At 42.6% G+C, this 20,049-nt stretch overlaps 1 protein-coding gene across 1 annotated transcript in view; it reads right to left on the reverse strand.

Annotated features, from left to right (window-relative positions):
• Positions 1–20,049, reverse strand: part of LOC114667294 (A disintegrin and metalloproteinase with thrombospondin motifs 7) — a 92,102-nt gene that overhangs the window by 44,131 nt on the left and 27,922 nt on the right. Inside the window, exons 10-13 of the mRNA XM_028822548.2 lie at positions 11,606–11,698; positions 11,046–11,191; positions 3,244–3,413; positions 2,749–2,882 (exon numbers count right to left, since the gene is read on the reverse strand). Of these exons, the coding sequence (XP_028678381.1) occupies positions 2,749–2,882; positions 3,244–3,413; positions 11,046–11,191; positions 11,606–11,698 (543 nt within the window). The remainder of the gene's footprint in view (positions 1–2,748; positions 2,883–3,243; positions 3,414–11,045; positions 11,192–11,605; positions 11,699–20,049) is intronic.

Here is a 20,049-nt window from a genome sequence, read left to right on the forward strand (position 1 = left end):
CGCAGCAGTACAGCTCGTGCAGTGGAGACCGGTTACACTTAGATGCATTTAATTTCACATTTGGACTTTGGACATGTGTATTTTTTGTTTGGTGACATCTTCACAAAGTCATTTGGTTTTTCACACATCAATATTTTGTGCTTGTTTTTCATGGTCATGTGTATATTATTTATGGTTGCTATGCCCGTTGCTGGTCACATGACATGAAGGTCATATGATGCACTGAATCATCCATCCATCCATCCATCCATCCATTTTCCAACCCGCTGAATCCGAACACAGGGTCACGGGGGTCTGCTGGAGCCAATCCCAGCCAACACAGGGCACAAGGCAGGGAACCAATCCTGGGCAGGGTGCCAACCCACCTCAGGACACACACAAACACACCCACACACCAAGCACACACTAGGGCCAATTTAGAATCACCATCCACTCATCCATTTTCCAACCTGCTGAATCCGAAAACAGGCTCACGGAGGTCTGCTGGAGCCAATCCCAGCCAACACAGGGCACAAGGCAGGAACCAATCCCGGGCAGGGTGCCAACCCACCGCAGGACACACACAAACACACCCACACACCAAGCACACACTAGGGCCAATTCAGAATCACCAATCCACCTAACCTGCATGTCTTTGGACTGTGGGAGGAAACGGGGGCGCCCGGAGGAAACCCACGCAGACACGGGGAGAACATGCAAACTCCACGCAGGGAGGACCCGGGAAGCGAACCCAGGTCTCCTAACTGCGAGGCAGCAGCGCTACCACTGTGCCACCGTGCCACACACTGAATCATCACCCCTGCAAATTAAAGCGCAAAGCATTATTATCCAAGCATTGGATGAATTCTAAGAGCTAAGAAGTGGTGATAGAAATCAATTCAAGTTAGCATTTTGTTTATTTGACTGTACCGTTTGTTTGAATTTTTTTTCGATAGGTTTCCAGAATCAAGCAGACATTTTAGGGCAACAAAAAACAACTACAACAGCCTTCTACAACTGCCCAAAGGCTGGGAAGAGAAAGGATGAATATGACAGACCAGGCGATAAACCTTAGGCAAAAGTCAGAAACAGGTTGGCAAAGCCAAAAGGAAACTGAAAAATGTAGATGAAAGGTAAAGATAATGTTTTCCATAACCAGAATTTAAAAAGAAATGAGTAGAAAGTTCTTTGCTTTTATTCTCAATCACAAAAAATAATTGGTATTTAAGGATGCCACAACATTCAAAATGGTGCTCTCCAGTGGGACAAGACCCACTAAATGGTGTTGTGTAGCATGAAAAGTATAATAAAAATGAAGCATACTTTCTTCTAAAAGTTGTTAAGACTTAAAATGAATAGTCAGGAATGTTTCCTAATATCAAAACCTCCTGAATACATGAAAAAATGTATTTTAGCCATAATAATTTTTAAAGTGTCAGACTCATAACACCTTGCCAGTGTTAAAAGACACTTTAAGTGTCCTTGCAAAAATAATAAACAGCAGATGAGTTTGTTTGACAAAGTTGTAGTCAGGGACCTGGAAAACATAACCAAGTAACCAGAATCAAAGGTCAAGATGATAACCAGAAGTTGAGAGCAAAATGAGAGTCAGAAACCAGAAATCAATCTTAATGCAAGGGCCTACATCGTTAGTTACATTTATATAGCGCTCTTCTAAACACGCAGGGTACTTTACATAGACAGTGGGTAGCCACTCCTGGCACCACTAATGTGCAAGATTGGCCAGAATGATGTGACGATGGCCATTTCATGCCAGTATGCTCACCCCACATTAGTTATTAGGTGGTGAAGGAGTGCTAGAGATAGTTAGCCAAACTGGGACAGGCCATGATTAGGGGTCCAGAATGGACAAGGTCATGATGGGCAATTTAGCTAGGACATACTCTTGTTGAAAGATGACCAGGGATCTTTCATGACCACAGAGAGTCACAACCTCAGTTGTATGCCTCATCCAAAGGACGGCACCCACTTTTCCAGCACTGTATCGCATTCACTGCACTGGGACCCACTTTCAGGCCACAGTGTGAGTGAACCTTGCTGGCTTCACCAACACCTTTCCCAGCAGCAAACCAAGCTTTTTCTAGGTGGTCTCCCAATGAAGTACTGGCCAGACCCAAACATGCTTAGCTTCAGATGGATTACCTGTTCTGAAGTGTAGGTGGCATGGCTGCTAACACAGTAAATGAGATAGCTGCCCTAAGAGAATCAAGAGGTTGTATAACCACAACACTGTCACATATATACAGTACAAGGTCATTTCCATGATGTTACAAGCACAATGAACAATTTCACGTAATTTCACGTAACAAAAAATAAGTCTCAGAAATGAAATCTGTATGTCAAAATACTACACAATACACAAAAACACATACAAAAGTGTTTAATATGAAGTCAGGTGATCACAACACCCAAATACTAAGGCTTTGTGTATTATGATTCCCCTCTGCATTCCATGATGCCCATGTGATGCCCATCTAAACCTGAAAAGGTGGCAGGAGAATCTGACACAAGAGCTTTTCACATTTTAATAGCACGATAGTTAGCTTTGGATATCTTGACTGCCCTCTCACTATACTGTCATACATTTGAAACTCCCTTCTGTAAAGAAGTCTTCTCTTTGATTTAGGTTAGTGGGCCATGTCTACCCACATCAATGCCACTCAGTTCCTGCTTTCATTTTATTCAGCTATCATTTTGTCAACACTTGTGCTTCTGTCCCCCTCCCCGAGAGTGGTCACCCTCTTCTACCTTGCAGATGCCATTGATGCACATGTCCCGGCTGATGCTGCCCTCATAGCATCGTGTCCCATCAACCACTGCATCCAACATTTTCTCTGAGAAGTACTCATCAGCTGGCCGGCAATGGAGCTCACAGGGGTTAACTGGATATGAAAAATAAAAAAAAATCAGTAGAAATATACTAGAGATTGATGGACAAACAGCAATTTCAAGGGCAAACGACTAAATTGCTCTACTCTTGATGCACAGTAAGTCGGCTGTTTTCATTGAGTTCCTCATAGTCTCCTATACTGGAAGCATAATTTTGTAAGCTTGGGCCTCCAAAAAGCTGTCAAAGGGGGCTATGCCTGGCAGGAATCAAACATGCAATGGGGGGGTTTACTGGCACACAAATCCAAACTTTAAAGCATCACTGGACAGACCTGCACAGAAATGTTTGGAGAGTTTTATTTCCTCAGAAATGGTTAAATCTTTGCCCACCCACCCCTCTGATGTGGTACTCACTGCGGTTCTTCACTGGCACCCACTTGTACAGCTTCCCCTTGTAGGGCAGGTTGTTGAAATATTCACACTGGAGCTGACGGAATGAAGGCTTTTCAGAAGTGCAGGGACGGGTATTGCAAATCTTGTACCTCTTCCTCTCACCCAGACAGTACTTTCCACCATACTTTGGACTGAAATAAAAACAGCAATTAATTGGAACATAAGACATCTCTGGGCCAGCCAGATTTAGGGTTCAAGCACCTTTCTTACACAGCTTGCCTAGTGCATTTGGGTTGAGTAACAGACTTAAAATAAATCAGGCAGTGTGGTGTAGTGGTTAAGACTTTGGACTTCAACCCCTGAGGTTGTGGGTTCATAGCCTGCTTCTAAAACTGTGTGACCATGAGCAAGTCACTTGACCTGCTGGATCTCCAATTGGAAATGTAACTAATTGTAAGTCGCCTTGGATAAAGGTTTCGGCCAAATAAGTAAATGTAAGTCACTGTAATGAAGGAGATGCAATGTATCAAGGCACAAATTGACCGGAGGTGGGGACACTGAACTGGTTGAGCTGTCAGTAGTTGAGATACTGGGAACACTGGATAAGTAAAACTTTATACCCAAAACAAATGGGAGTAATCAGGACTCAACATATGTGGAACTTTATACTGATAAGAACAAGACACACTAGGAACTTCAAACAAGTGGAAGTAGGTACACTAAAGAGCTGGGAATAATGGGATTCCTGACTGAGTAGAGTGAGAGATTAGAGGGGTTGGGAGCATGTGCTGATTACAGCACGAACTACCCGGATTGAGATCCAAGTGCAGCCATGAAACAGGTGACACCTCAGGACCACACTGGAACACTTTTACAGTAGCTGGAGTGTCAGTCCTGCCACCAACCGCCTGCAAGTTGGATGTGTAGAGCTGTATATTAAAAGGGATTAGAAGAACTGAGTATCCTGAATAAGTAGAGTTGTGTAACAAAAGGAGTTGGTAATATTGGGAAAACAGAACAAATGCAGCTGTATACCAAAAAGGAGTTAGTAATATTGGGAAATATAACTGCATATAACTGCATACCAAAAGGAGATAGAAGAACTGGTACAGTGGATGATTAGAATTTTATAACAAAAGGAGTAGGGAATACTGAGAAAACTAAATGAGCAGAACTTTATACCAAAATGAGTTGAATGAGCTGGGTACCCTGAATGAGTAGAACTGTATGCCAAAAGGAGTTAGGAATACTGGGAAAACTACATACAGTTAGGTCCATAAATATTTGGACAGAGACAACTTTTTTCTAATTTTGGTTCTGTACATTACCACAATGAATTTTAAATGAAACAACTCAGATGCAGTTGAAATGCAGACTTTCAGCTTTAATTCAGTGGGGTGAACAAAACGATTGCATAAAAATGTGAGGCAACTAAAGCATTTTTTGAACACAATCCCTTCATTTCAGAGGCTCAAAAGTAATTGGACAAATTAAATAACTGGAAATCAAATGTTCATTTCTAATACTTGGTTGAAAACCCTTTGCTGGCAATGACAGCCTGAAGTCTTGAACTCCTGGACATCACCAGATGCTGGGTTTCCTCCTTTTTAATGCTCTGCCAGGCCTTTACTGCAGCGGCTTTCAGTTGCTGTTTGTTTGAGGGCCTTTCTGTTGAAGTTTAGTCTTCAACAAGTGAAATGCCTGCTCAATTGGGTTAAGATCAGGTAACTGACTTGGCCATTCAAGAATTTTCCACTTCTTTGCTTTAATAAACTCCTGGGTTGCTTTGGCTGTATGTTTTGGGTCATTGTCCATCTGTATCATGAAACGCCACCCAATCAATTTGACTGCATTTAGCTGGATTTGAGCAGAAAGTATGTCTCTGAACACCTCAGAATTCATTCGGCTGCTTCTGTCCTGTGTCACATCATCAATAAACACGAGTGTCCCAGTGCCACTGGCAGCCATGCACACCCAAGCCATCACACTGCCTCCACCATGTTTTACAGATGATGTGGTATGTTTTGGATAATGAGCTGTTCCACGCCTTCTCCTTACTTTTTTCTTGCCATCATTCTGGTAGAGGTTATCTTGGTTTCATCTGTCCAAAGAATGTTTTTCCAGAACTGTGCTGGCTTTTTTAGATGTTCTTTAGCAAAGTCCAATCTAGCCTTTCTATTCTTGAGGCTTAGGAGTGGCTTGCACCTTGCAGTGCACCCTCTGTATTTACTTTCATGCAGTCTTCTCTTTATGGCAGACTTGGATAACAATACGCCTACCCCCTGGAGAGTGTTGTTCACTTGGTTGGCTGTTGTGAAGGGGTTTCTCTTCACCATGGAAATGATTCTGCGATCATCCACCACTGTTGTCTTCCGTGGACGTCCAGGGGCCTCATGTATAACGCCGTGCGTAGAACTCACACTATAACATGGCGTAAGCACAAAAGCGGGATTGTGCGTACGCACAGAAAAATCCAGATGCAGGAATCTGTGCGCACGCATACTTTCACGTTCTTCCGCTACATAAATCCCGATCGGCGTGAAAAGTAACGCACGTGCACGCGCATTCTGTCCCGCCCCAACTCCTCCCAGAATTACGCCTCTTTCAATATGCAAATCAATATAAATAGCCTTCTGTGAAAAGACAATGGGAAAAGCACGGGGGAAAATATAAGAATTTCAGCGAATACCAAGTGGAGGAAAAGGAAAAACGTACTATTTGTTGGTTTAAGCAGTGGTATAATCAACAAAAGAAAGTTGATCGAGTGACAGAGTGTCGGAGAAACTCGAAGGCTCAACTTCGCAAAGTCGCACAGTGCCTGAAATAAAAAAGAAATCACATATCAAAGTCGCCGTGAAAAGGCGAGTCGTAGTCCACTGTCTGAGTGTCATATGAAAGCTTATCAGGGTACAGGAAAAAAAAATAGGTACACAGTGGGAAAAAAGCACGAAATGTCAACTTTAATCTCGAAATTTCACGTAGTTTATTTTGCCATTAAAGTAGAACATCATAAACTTCATCTTAAAATCGTTTATTTTACTAGTTTCTCAAGTAGCACGTTAAATGCTTTGTTCTGTATTTGATCTTCTATGTGCTCTATGTATGTGAATCACTACGTGCTTCCGTTCTTTCTCTTTCTCCGACACAGAATCCATTACATTCGTGATATTACAGCTCTCTGAATAATTAAAATACTGACATGTATACGTGATATCATTTTCATGATGATAGGAATGAAAGCATGTTATTAAACATGGGAACACTGTGGCGCAGTGATTGTTCATATCTCACGCAAGAGGCTTGCTGCGCCATGTGCGACCTTCGATGAAATAACTTATTACAGAAGTACTGTCTCTTTCAAACGTACTAACCTGCAATTCCTGTCCTTACTTTTCTTTCTCCAAATACCCAATCGCCACACAATCAGCTCTGTAATAGATGTTAAGCCATCTGTAAGCTTAGAACGCCGATTCTTCAAAACTTTTAAGGAACATCGAAATATCTTCGCTGTACATGTTTAATTATTCTATCCGTCTATCTTTCCAGTGTCGCGTCAGCGCAAGAATACAACGCAATGCAGGAACAATCCCTGAGCTAGCTAGCGCTGCGGCACCGTGTCCTCACATGTTTAATTATTAACAATACAGATTATTTAAATGAAGTTAAAGTTTTAGCTGTATAATATAATCAACATATTTTGCTGCATTTCATCTTGAAAAAATGAATACCGTCATCATATGTAAATGCGCACTTTATAAAGTGGCGCAGGTTGTGCAATATTATAACTGTAGTGCAAGTTTACAGTGAGGTGATTGTACTTATAAGTAAACAGTTATATAAGGAGCACTTGATGGACTGATTGAGTGCGTTTAGAGTTCTTGGGATGAAACCTTTTCTAAACCGCGAAGTCCGTACTGGGAAGTCTCTATAAAGCGTTTTGCCGTGGCTCAGGCAGCGTCTGCTTCATGCTGTATACCGATATTTCAGCTTCTGCTGTGATTCCCCACTCAGATACAGTGATATAAATACTCCGAGTGGTGCAGCGAGAGTAATATGGAAAAAGATGATCTGCTGTTGCAACCCTTAACGGGAGCAGCTGAAAGAAGAAGAAGATGCAGTGAGAGTTACAATGCTAAAGCAGTTATGGTATTTGGAATACTATGGCTATTCCCTGGACCATTATATTGCTGCAGGTTAATTACAATCAGATGCATTACACTAATAAACAATATGCAGTTAGTTTCAGTGTATTTATAAAGCAGCGTCAGGAATGTGGATCTAAGAAAGAAAGGGTGACCACACAGGAACAGTAGCACTGCTTTGACGCTGGGTGCCGCCAGTCTGCAAAACCGATCGGAGAAATTGCGTATGCCAAGGTATGAGTTACCGTGGAAATGTGCGTGGCTTTACGCCAAGTTTAGGTTTTATACATCGCGATTTGAGCGTGGAAAGGTTCGTACGCAACATTTCTGTGCGTACGCACCGTTTATACATGAGGCCCCAGGTCTTTTTGCGTTGCTGAGTTCACCAGTGCTTGCTTTTGTTCTCAGGATGTACCAAACTGTAGATTTTGCCACTAGTAACATTGTAACAATTTCTCGGATGGGTTTTTTCTGTTTTTGCAGCTTAAGGATGGCTTCTTTCACCTGCATGGAGAGCTCCTTTGACCGCATGTTGTCTGTTCACAGCAAAATCTTCCACATGCAAGCACCACACCTCAAATCAACTCCAGGCCTTTTATCTGCTTAATTAATAATGACATAACGACGGACTTGCCCACACCTGCCCATGAAATAGCCTTTGAGTCAATTGTCCAATTACTTTTGAGCCCCTGAAATGAAGGGATTGTGTTCAAAAAATGCTTTAGTTGCCTCACATTTTTATGCAATCGTTTTGTTAACTCCACTGAATTAAAGCTGAAAGTCTGCACTTCAACTGCTTCTGAGTTGTTTCATTTAAAATTCATTGTGGTAATGTACAGAACCAAAATTAGAAAAAAGTTGTCTCTGTCCAAATATTTATGGACCTAACTGTACATGAAACTGTACATCAGAAGGAGCTGGGACCTCCAAGAGCAATGAATGATTTGTCTATAGACAGAATTTGGGAATACTTGGAATCCTGGATAAGTTAAACTGTATGCTATTCATAGCTGAGAGACCTGGGGCCTCATGTATAAATGGTGCGTACGCACGGAAATGTTGCATACAAATGTTTCCACGCTCAAATCGCGATGTATAAAACCTAAACTTGCTGTAAAGCCACGCACTTTTCCACGGTACCTCATGCCCTGGCGTACGCAATTAAATCCGCTCGGTTTTGCAGACTGGCGGCACCCAGTGTCAAAGCAGTGCTACTGTTCCTGTGTGATCACCCTTTCTTTCTTAGACCCACATTCCTGACGCGGCTTTATAAATACACTGAAACTAACTGCATATTGTTTATTAGTGTAATGCATCTGATTGTAATTAACCTGCAGCAATATAATGGTCCAGGGAATAGCCATAGTATTCCAAATACCATAACTGCTTTAGCGTTGTTACTCTCACTGCATCTTCTTCTTCTTTCAGCTGCTCCCGTTAAGGGTTGCCACAGCAGATCATCTTTTTCCATATTACTCTCACTGCACCACTCGGAGTATTTATATCACTGTATCTGAGTGGGGAATCACAGCAGCAGCTGATCGGAAAGAGAATTATCGGTATACAGCATGAAGCAGACGCTGACTCAGCCACGGCAAAACGTTTACGAGACTTCCCTGTATGGACTTCGCGGTTTAGAAAAAGTTTCATCCCAAGAACTGTTTGTACTTATAAGTACAATCACCTTACTGTAAACTTGGGATACAATTATAATATTGCACAACCCTCGCCACTTTATAAAGCGCGTATTTACATATGATGACGATATCATTTTTAAGATGAAATGCAGCAAAATATGTTGATTATATTATACAGATAAAACTTTAACTTCATTTAAATAATCTGTACTGTTAATAATTAAACATGTGAGGACATGGTGCCGCAGTGCTAGCTAGTTCATGGATTGTTCCTGCATTGCGTTGTATTCTTGCTCGTGCTGACGCGACATTGGAAGGATAGACAGATAGAATAATTAAACATTTACTACGAAGATATTTCAATGTTCCTTAAAAGTTTTGAAGAATCTGCGTTTTAAGCTTACAGATGGCTTCACGTCTATTACAGAGCTGATTGTGTGGCGATTGGGTATTTGGAGAAAGAAAAGTAAGGACAGGAATTGGAGGTTAGTACATTTGAAAGAGACAGTACTGCTGTGATAAATTATTTCATTGAAGGTCGCGCATGGCGCAGCAAGCCTCTTGCTGTAAGACATGAACAATCACTGCACCACCGTGTTCCCATGTTTAATAACATGCTTTAACTCCTATCATAATGAAAAAGATATCACGTATGCATATCAGTATTTTAATTATTCAGAGAGTTGTAATATCACGAATGTAATGGATTCTGTGTCCTGTCGGAGAAAAAGAAAGCCTGTTTAAGAAGCAGGTAGTGATTCACACACATAGAAGATCAAATACAGAACAAAGCATTTAATGTGCTACTTTAGTTACAATGGGATTTGAGAAACTACTAAATTAAACGATTTTAAGATGAAGTTTATGATGTTCTGCTTTAATGGCAAAATAAACTACGTGATTAAAGTGGAAATTTCGAGATTAAAGTTGACATTTCGCGCTTTTTTCCCACTGTGTGCCTATTTTTTTTGTCTGTACCCTAATAAGCTTTCATATGACACTCAGACGGTGGGCTACGACTTGCCTTTTCACGGCAACTTTGATATGTGATTTCTTTTTTATTTCGAGCACTGTGCGACTTTGTGAACTTGAGCTTTTGAGTTTCTCCGACACTCTGTCACTTGATCAACTTCATTTTGTTTATTATACCACTGTTTAAACCAACAAATAGTACGTTTTTCCTTTGCCTCCATTTGGTATTTGCTGAAATTCTTACATTTTCCCCCATGCTTTTCCCATTGTCTTTTCACAGAAGGCTGAGCTTAAGGGCTATTTATATTGATTTGCATATTCAAAGAGGCGTAATTCTGGGAGGAGTTGGGGCGGGACAGAAGGCGCGTGCACGTGTGTTACTTTTCACGCTGATCGGAATTTATGTAGCGGAAGAATGTGTAAGTTTGCGTACGTATAGATTCCTGCATCTGGATTTTTCTGTGCGTACGCACATTCCTGCTTTTGTGCTTACGCCATATTATAGTGTGAGTTCTACGCACAGCGTTATGCATAAGGCCCCTGGTGATTGAAAATGCATAGAACTAAAAAGAACTAGGAGCACTGGAAACATAAAATAAGTAGAACCATCTACAAAAAGAGTTGGAAATACTGGGGAACCATGAATGAGTGGATCTTTGCAATAAAAGAAGTTAGGAGCAAAATACAGTTGGGAATACTGGGATCTTTGAATTAGAAGAATTGTATAGCAATTAAATTTTGGAATTTGGAAGTGGAGTGGAACTGTATACCAACAGAAGCCGGAATGGAAAAGTAACTGGAACGTCTTGAGCAGTAAAAAGAACAGGAACCACTGGGAACATTTTTCAGACTGTTCTGCATGGATGAACAGGAAAATTGTGAAGAGAAGAATGACTGTGGAAAAAAGTAAGTGAATAACGGAAATTCAGAAGTGTGAGAGGGCTCTAGAATGGTGTCCTCACACTATGTTCCTCCTTTGGTAAGGCACTGACTGAAGGCCTATACCCACATCCACCACCCACCGGACCCTTTGACCCTTTCTCCCAGTACGTTATCATTTTCTTAGCCTTACATGGGGTTGGTACACTGCCGCTCTGCAATGCTCACGCCTGCTCCGCAGCTTCGGGTACATGGTGACCACTGGCTCCAGGATGCCCAGCCGCCATTGATTCTCTCTGGTGGGTATGACCTGGATAAGCATTCGCCATCAATGCACCACTGCAAGAAGCAAAGGCAGAGGTCAAATTAAGGAGAGAATTGCTGCACCAATGCTAACATTTCCACTCAGGTGCCTGAGTCATGGCCACAAATTGTATATCCAATGAGCAAGTCCAAATACTGTTGTGGATCCATTTGTCTCCTGGCAAGGAGCGGGTTACACACAGTCTAGCTATGAATCATCCCAGTTATTGCTAACCAGTCAAAGGGCAAATATACAGACAGAATGTGAAAATCTCTCCAACTCCTAAAGCCCATCTACCTGATATCTAATGACTCAGAGCTCGAGGAGCTTGTGGTCCACAGGCTTGAAAGTCATTTTTAATGCACAGATTCCACTTGGCTAATACTCATGGCCTTGCTCACCATTTATTTCCTCCACAAATCTTGATATTGACCAGCTGCCCCACTGACCTTGTGCGGACCACACTTGGTGCCATCCACTGCCGCGTCCAGCTTTGAGTGGCAGGTGTTGTGCACGGTGCACCACAGAGTATTGCAAACATTCTGAGGAGAAAGAGAGGGACAAACAACTTTAATAATTTGGATGTTCATGCTCCCATTCAACCAGCAAATGGTTATTGTATACCGTGTAGCACTTTTCACTATGAGTACCATCATATATATGATATCAATCCATTTTAAACAATGCAACACCCCATTTAAAGTCAAGAGGGATCTGATAAAATTTGTTATGTGCTCTGATGGGGTGTCTATACTATGTAAACGTGAGTCTGAATGGCTGAGTAAAAGTAGCAAACTACACAAAACCTCTTAAAAACTATGTCACATTATGCTACTTTTCCAGCGATTTTCAGTCATCGCCTTCAGTTATATAATCTTAGTGAGTTGGAGGCAGCTGGTGGTGTGCTCCTGTGAAGCTGATCACCTAATGTGTCATATTCATTGATTCACTCCAACCAGTCTGCACCATACTCTGATAAAATCAAACAGTTTTGATGTTGTCTTTAGTCGTAGGGGCGGGGTCTGTATATGTGAGAGCTGGCAACCAATGAATGCTCACCTGGAAGTGCAATGCATATACGGCCGCGATAAAGAATATGGAATGGGGAGACTTTGGACCTCACAGACAGAAGAGAAGCTCGTCTATCTGATTTAATTCTTATTTAATTTAATTCTTTACATTTAAACAGCGCTTTTCTCATGAGTCAAAGCGCTTTACATAGTGAGTGAGGAGCCACTTCGACCACCACTAATATGCAGCAGCCACCTGGATGATGTGACGGCAGCCATTTTGCACCAGTACGCTCACATCACATTAGCTGTTAGGTTATGAAGGGGTGAGAGGTAGTTAGCCAGTTAGAGACAGGGGATGATTATGAGGCCAGAATGACTAGGCCCTGGTGGGTAATTTCCGACAAGATATCAGGATATGTCCTGCTCTTTATAGAGGATGGTGATGGATCTTTAATGACCACAGAGAGTCAGGATATCAATTTTATGTCTCATCCAAACTACAGCAACATTTGTGCAGCATGGTGTCACTGTCACTGCACTGGGGCATTGGGATTCACATTCAGACCTCAGGGTAAGCGCCCCCAATGGCCTCACCAACACCTCTTTCAGAAGCAACCCAAACTTTTCCTAGATGGTCTCCCATCCAAGTACTGGTCAGGCCCAAAGATGCTTAGCTTTGGGTAGATTTCCTGTTCTGAAGTACATGTGGTATGGCTGCTGATGTCGACAGAATGGACAAAAAGGAAAAAAGGACAGAGATTGTGGCTGAGCTCACTGCAGCTGTTAACCCTTCGTACAGCACAGGCTTAGTCAGGCAGTGTGCTACTGACTGTTAGAAAAGGTGGCACACATAGCTGTGCTTGAGGGTCTTCACTTGATTGGTATATGTAACATGGGCAGTGATTTTTGGTCATTTTAATTGATATGGTCTAGTGAAATTTAACATACCCCACAACTAGAAGTCACATAATGTGTCATGGGCTTTCCTTGCATGTCTGACCAACATGCTTCATGTCACCACTCTCTGGCACCATGGTGCACAAGAATGTATGAAAATATACGTAGATTAACATTTTAGAAAATATAAAGGCTGTAAATCCTGAGTCTTTGGAAAACATCTTGCATCACCCCAGTCCCAAAGGTATCACGTCCTAGTGAGCTGAATGACTTCCGGCCTGTTGCTCTGACATCACATGTGATGAAGACCATGGAGAAGCTGCTGCTTCACCACCTGAGATCACAGGTTCAACACGCCCTCGACCCTCTGCAGTTTGCATATCAGGAGAAGGTGAGAGCGGAGGATGCCATCATCTATATGCTACACCGATCCCTCTCCCACTTGGACAGAGGCAGTGGTTCTGTAAGAATTATGTTTCTTGACTTCTCTAGCGCCTTCAACACAATCCAACCTCTGCTCCTTAGGGACAAGCTGACAGAGATGGGAGTAGATTCATACCTAGTGGCATGGATCGTGGACTATCTTAAAGACAGACCTCAGTATGTGTGTCTTGGGAACTGCAGGTCTGACATTGTGGTCAGCAACACAGGAGCGCCACAAGGGACTGTACTTTCTCCGGTCCTGTTCAGCCTATATACATCGGACTTCCAATACAACTTGGAGTCCTGCCATGTGCAAAAGTTCGCTGATGACACTGCTATCGTGGGCTGCATCAGGAGTGGGCAAGAGGAGGAGTATAGGGACCTAATCAATGAGTTTGTTAAATGGTGCGACTCAAACCACCTACACCTGAACCCCAGCAAAACCAAGGAGCTGGTGGTGGATTTTAGGAGGCCCAGACCCCTCATGGACACCGTGATCATCAGAGGTGACTGTGTGCAGATGGTGCAGACCTATAAATATCTGGGAGTGCAGCTGGATGATAAATTAGACTGGACTGCCAATACTGATGCTCTGTGTAAGAAAGGACAGAGCCAGTTATACTAACTTAGAACGCTGGCATCCTTCAACATCTGCAATAAGATGCTGCAGATGTTCTATCAGACGGTTGTGGTGAGCGCCCTCTTCTACGTGGTGGTGTGTTGGGGAGGCAGCATTAAGAGGAAAGACGCCTCACGCCTGGACAAACTGGTGAGGGAGGCAGGCTCTATTGTAGGCATGAAGCTGGACAGTTTGACATCTGTGGCAGAGCGACGGGCGCTGAGCAGGCTCCTATCAATTATGGAGAATCCACTGCATCCACTAAACAGTGTCATCTCCAGACAGAGGAGCAGCTTCAGCGACAGACTGCTGTCAATGTCCTGCTCCACTGATAGACTGAGAAGATCGTTCCTCCCCCAAACTATGCGACTCTTCAGTTAAACCTGGGGGGGTAAACACTAACATTATACAAAGATATTCTGTCTGTTTTTTACCTGCATTATGTATCTATCTATCTATCTATCTATCTATCTATCTATCTATCTATCTATCTATCTATCTATCTATCTATCTATCTATCTATCTATCTATCTATCTATCTATCTATCTATCTATCTATCTATCTATCTATCTATCTATCTATCTATCTATCAGCTTACTTCTTTGACACACTCCCACCACCACAGCCCACTCCAATTGAGACCACTTCAGTCAATTGAAGCCACGCACTCTTCCACAAACTGCTCCTCACACTAATGTCATCGGGCCTACATGAATTGGAGTGTTCTATTGTTCTTAATTGATTGAGTAGGATTGGGTTAACTTCATAAAGCACAAAAAATTACGCAAATTTGAGAGGCAATTATCAACTAGGAGGTCTCTCTTAATTCACGATAAGCACGTTAACTCATTTGTTAGTGCAAGAACCATGAAAGCACATATGTCATATGTAGATTTTGTTATTGTTAAGAGTCTAGTTGCTGTCATGTTATTTATTGCTTTGAGGTCTTTGTTTTAATGGCTGGCTCAGAAGAAGGATTGAATTCTAAAACACATCAGCCTATAGACATGTTTCATATGAACAAATGGACATTTCTGGATCGTTTCCCATTGAGATCCTGGCTTTAATGCTTTGTATTTATAACATTTCACAATTGTTGAGCGCTTGTGCTCAAATGGAAGCTATTATAGCTCATATGCATTACATTGCATGCAGCTCTGAGAAGACTGTGTTTGTTGACAGACTTAGTTTGTCTTAGCGTGGAATGACTCTTCTGTCTTTAGTTATTGAACGATTGTATATAAACAGTACATTTTCTTGTAAAGAAGACGGTTTCTTGAGATTAAACCTTACCCCATCTAACAAGCACACTTTATTGCTCCTCCGTCTAACTGGTCCGCTCTCCCACATTACAGCCCTCTTGGCAAGTGGCCACCGTTTAATCAGCTCCTTCCAGTCTTGTACTCTTTCATGCGGCTCTGCAGCTGCTTGCTCGATGTATTCAGCTGCCTGGCAGGGGGTTCATGGCAGTGCCAGTTAGAGATGCTAATCCTCCCCCACCACCACCTCTCCTCTCTTTTCCCCTCCTTGATGAATGCTGTTGGTGGCAGTCTCCCTTAACTGAGTGGCACTATTGTCTTGGCAGACATATCTAAGAATGCACTTGGATGGGGGGTCCAAGTGAAAGAGCAATCCAGAAACAAAGAAAGGGTAGCAAGCACTGGGCTGCTCCAAGTGACCTTTGTGTTTCCAGGAGGCACTGTTTGAGAAACAATGCAGGCGATTTCCTTACAACTCCTGAGCTCACAGAAATTCAAACATGGAGTGACAAAAGCGCTGGCAGCCACCTGCAGTATGTCATCCAGGACCTCCTCTCAGTGCTCTTTTTTTTTTCCTCCTTTTCTTTATGTTAATGAGCCCCCTGACTAAGATGGAGGTGGGGAGGGGGGGCAATCAAAAAGCTTCAGAATAACACAAAGCATAATGGTCTAGGCCCACTGTTTGCAATGCAAACCATAAAGCCTTAATGGTAATTAGTTTATATCAGAGCGGTTCTCAGTGACAGAGGCCAAAGGACCTCTACTTCATTCCCAGCTCCCACTTGGAATGTCTCCCGTGCAGAGCAGGTTCCAAGTGAAAAAGATTAAATTCAGATTTAAATTTTATTCTTTTTTTCCCCTCCTCCAGGGTTTGGCAGCAAAGCAAAGTCCTACAAAAGCAGCCAGGGTGAGCCTGAAATTGGAGGCATGCAGGCGTGGCAGACCGCTCCCTCTAACCCAGGGCGTCTCAGAGAGCCGAAATGAAAGAGGCGTCCATCAGGGCTTCTTCTGACGCGGAGATGACTTGTTCACAAGCCAGTCAGTCAGCCACGCGAGGCCCTTAGGAACATGCTGAGTGAAGCAGATGGAGATGTGAAGGCAGCAAAGTGCATTTCCATGCCCCACTTGGGACTGCACGCTTGGCCATCTGGATTGCATTAAGGCAGAGACTACGCTGCACAGTCTGTAAGTGACTGCTGACCAGTGCCGCTCCAGCACTACTGGTTTGAGATTTCCATAGCCAAGCCCTTTATTATTTGAGTTATATGACACCTTCTGTTGGATCCCTTTGCGTCTTGGCGGCTTCAGTGGGATAAGGGGTGCCTCTTTTTTCCAGATGCTTTTAATTCATCCGCCTTCCTTCTTTCTTTCTTTTCCTGGCTCAGTTTTTTTTTTTTTTTTTTAATGTGAGCCACAATCACAACGAAAAGCATTCATTCTGGGCTCCAGGGCACCCGCTGCAGACACACATTATGAGCTGGAGGTCTGGTCAGGAGAAGCATCTTCACAGCCCATATTTACTTAATTAGCTGTGCCAGGTAGTGCCATCTGGATTGGATTTGGGAGAAGAGAGCACAACCTAAACGCATTAAAATGAGGCCTCAGGGCCAAGCCGAAGACTTGTGAAGAGAGTGACAAAATGTGACATGGAGAGCAGATGAGCAACCTACCACAGGCATTATTCAGAGTGGAAACACCAAGACTAAACATTTACAAATCGTCTTTCCTGTCTTCCTTCAACACCCACGCGGCAAACTGCTCTGCTGGTGGCCATTCCCACACCACACAGGGATTGAGAAGAAACAGCAACACGTTGAGAAGACACAGCAACACGCTGCGCAGTCGGGCAAAGGCGGAAAGGAGAAAAAGGGAGGAGATATGGCAGGAGAAGTTAAAGGGAAAAGGGAGATATGTGACTTGAGGAAAGAGCCAGAGAGGAAAAACAAACCGATAAGAGCCCTACACCAGGCTATAGCCATTTTAAGAAAAGCCCTAATATGTCCTAATAATACTTCATCTGTTAAGGCTTTGTCACATTAGGTGACATTTCCAGCAATTTTGAGTCATTGCACAATCTTTGCAAGTCTGTGGCAGTGAAGCCGGACCCCTAATGTGACATGCCTAGCGACTCACTACAACTAGTCTGCTACTCTTCTCGACCAAGTCAAACAGATTTGATTTTGCCATTCATCATAAAGGTGGGCTGTCCAATGAATGCTCATCCTCAAGTACAATGCATTTAAAACAGCGATGAGGAATAAAGAAAGCAGGTGTTTTGGGCCTCACAAACAGAAGAGAATCTTTTCTGTATGATGCCTTGTATTTTACATAGTACAACACCAAAAAGAAAGAAAAGAGGCTGAGCTTGCCACAGATGTTAATCCTTTGAACAGTGGCGGCTCCGTCGGCAGCACACTGTTGACTGGCAGAAAACGGAGAGAGCATGACTGTGCTGGAATGTCAGCACTCAGTCAGTAAAGAGTTGTTTAAACAGACATACAGTAATCTGGAGATGAGTTCACCAGCTGTGATCAGCAAATCTGACAAAGCCCACGACTAGTAGTCACATAATGTGACATCAGCTTTAGCTGCAATGTGGGGTCCTGCAGGAGGACATCCCTCAGGTGTTCATTTAATGAAATACAATTAAGTTTAGCATGGAGGTTGGCATTTCTGCATCGCGGCTCTAGAAACTTTGGCTCAATTTCTGGTTGCACTTTGAACCTGTACACTGTTATGTATAAACATTCAAAAATTTTAATTTTAGTTCAACCAGCTAGTCTAAGTAGGCCCAGAGTGAGTAAATGTGCCCTTCTATACATTGTTAACTCATCTAGAGTTTGTTGCTGCCTTATATCTCATGCTGTTAGGATAGGCTGAGGCCACCTGAAACCCTGAAATGAAAAAAGCAGGTTCAGAAAGCAGGTGGAGAAGAGGAATGAAGTAAGCATTAAATCATATTTAGTAAATGTTACACCAGCATAAACACATGCAATTCTTTAAAAAGTGAAAAATATATTTGAACATAAGGATTTACTTTCTTATAGTATATTCTTCCACCCATTCTTTGAATGCAATTAATCCAGGATATGGGTTGGGTGCGAGGCGGAATTTATATTACCTATATACCTATATATATATATACATACATGGGGGCGGCACGGTGGCGCAGTGGGTAGCGCTGCTGCCTCGCAGTTGAGAGACCTGGGGATGCTTCCCGGGTCCTCCCTGCGTGGAGTTTGCATGTTCTCCCCGTGTCTGCGTGGGTTTCCTCCCACAGTCCAAACACATGCAGGTTAGGTGGATTGGTGATTCTAAATTGGCCCTAGTGTGTGTGTGTTTTGTGGTGGGTTGGCACCCTGCCTGGGATTGGTTCCTGCCTTGTGCCCTGTGTTGGCTGGGATTGGCTCCAGCAGACACCTGTGACCCTGTGTTCGGATTCAACGGGTTGGAAAATGGATGGATATATATATATATATATATATATATATATATATATATATATATATATATATATATATATATATATATATATATATGTATATATATATATATATATATATATATATATATGTATATATATATATATATATATATATATATATACAGTTAGGTCCATAAATATTTGGACAGAGACAACTTTTTTCTAATTTTGGTTCTGTACATTACCACAATGAATTTTAAATGAAACAACTCAGATGCAGTTGAAGTGCAGAATTTCAGCTTTAATTCAGTGGGGTGAACAAAACGATTGCATAAAAATGTGAGGCAACTAAAGCATTTTTTTAACACAATCCCTTCATTTCAGGGGCTCAAAAGTAATTATACAATTGACTCAAAGGCTATTTCATGGGCAGGTGTGGGCAAGTCTGTCGTTATGTCATTATCAATTAAGCAGATAAAAGGCCTGGAGTTGATTTGAGGTGTGGTGCTTGCATGTGGAAGATTTTGCTGTGAACAGACAACATGCGGTCAAAGGAGCTCTCCATGCAGGTGAAAGAAGCCATCCTTAAGCTACGAAAACAGAAAAAACCCATCCGAGAAATTGCTACAATGTTACGAGTGGCACAATCTACAGTTTGGTACATCCTGAGAAAGAAAGCAAGCACTGGTGAACTCAGCAACGCAAAAAGACCTGGACGTCCACGGAAGACAACAGTGGTGGATGAACGCAGAATCATTTCCATGGTGAAGAGAAACCCCTGCACAACAGCCAACCAAGTGAACAACACTCTACAGGGGGTAGGCATATCGATATCCAAGTCTACCATAAAGAGAAGACTGCATGAAAGTAAATACAGAGGGTGCACTGCAAGGTGCAAGCCACTCATAAGCCTCAAGAATAGAAAGGCTAGATTGGACTTTGCTAAAGAACATCTAAAAAAGCCAGCACAGTTCTGGAAAAAAAATTCTTTGGACAGATGAAACCAAGATCAACCTCTACCAGAATGATGGCAAGAAAAAAGTATGGAGAAGGTGTGGAACAGCTCATTATCCAAAGCATACCACATCATCTGTAAAACACGGTGGAGGCAGTGTGATGGCTTGGGCGTGCATGGCTGCCAGTGGCACTGGGACACTAGTGTTTATTGATGATGTGACACAGGACAGAAGCAGCCGAATGAATTCTGAGGTGTTCAGAGACATACTGTCTGCTCAAATCCAGCTAAATGAAGTCAAA

The sequence above is a fragment of the Erpetoichthys calabaricus genome, chromosome 17 (genome assembly GCF_900747795.2).
Source record: "Erpetoichthys calabaricus chromosome 17, fErpCal1.3, whole genome shotgun sequence".
In the NCBI taxonomy this organism is placed as follows: Eukaryota; Metazoa; Chordata; class Cladistia; order Polypteriformes; family Polypteridae; genus Erpetoichthys; species Erpetoichthys calabaricus.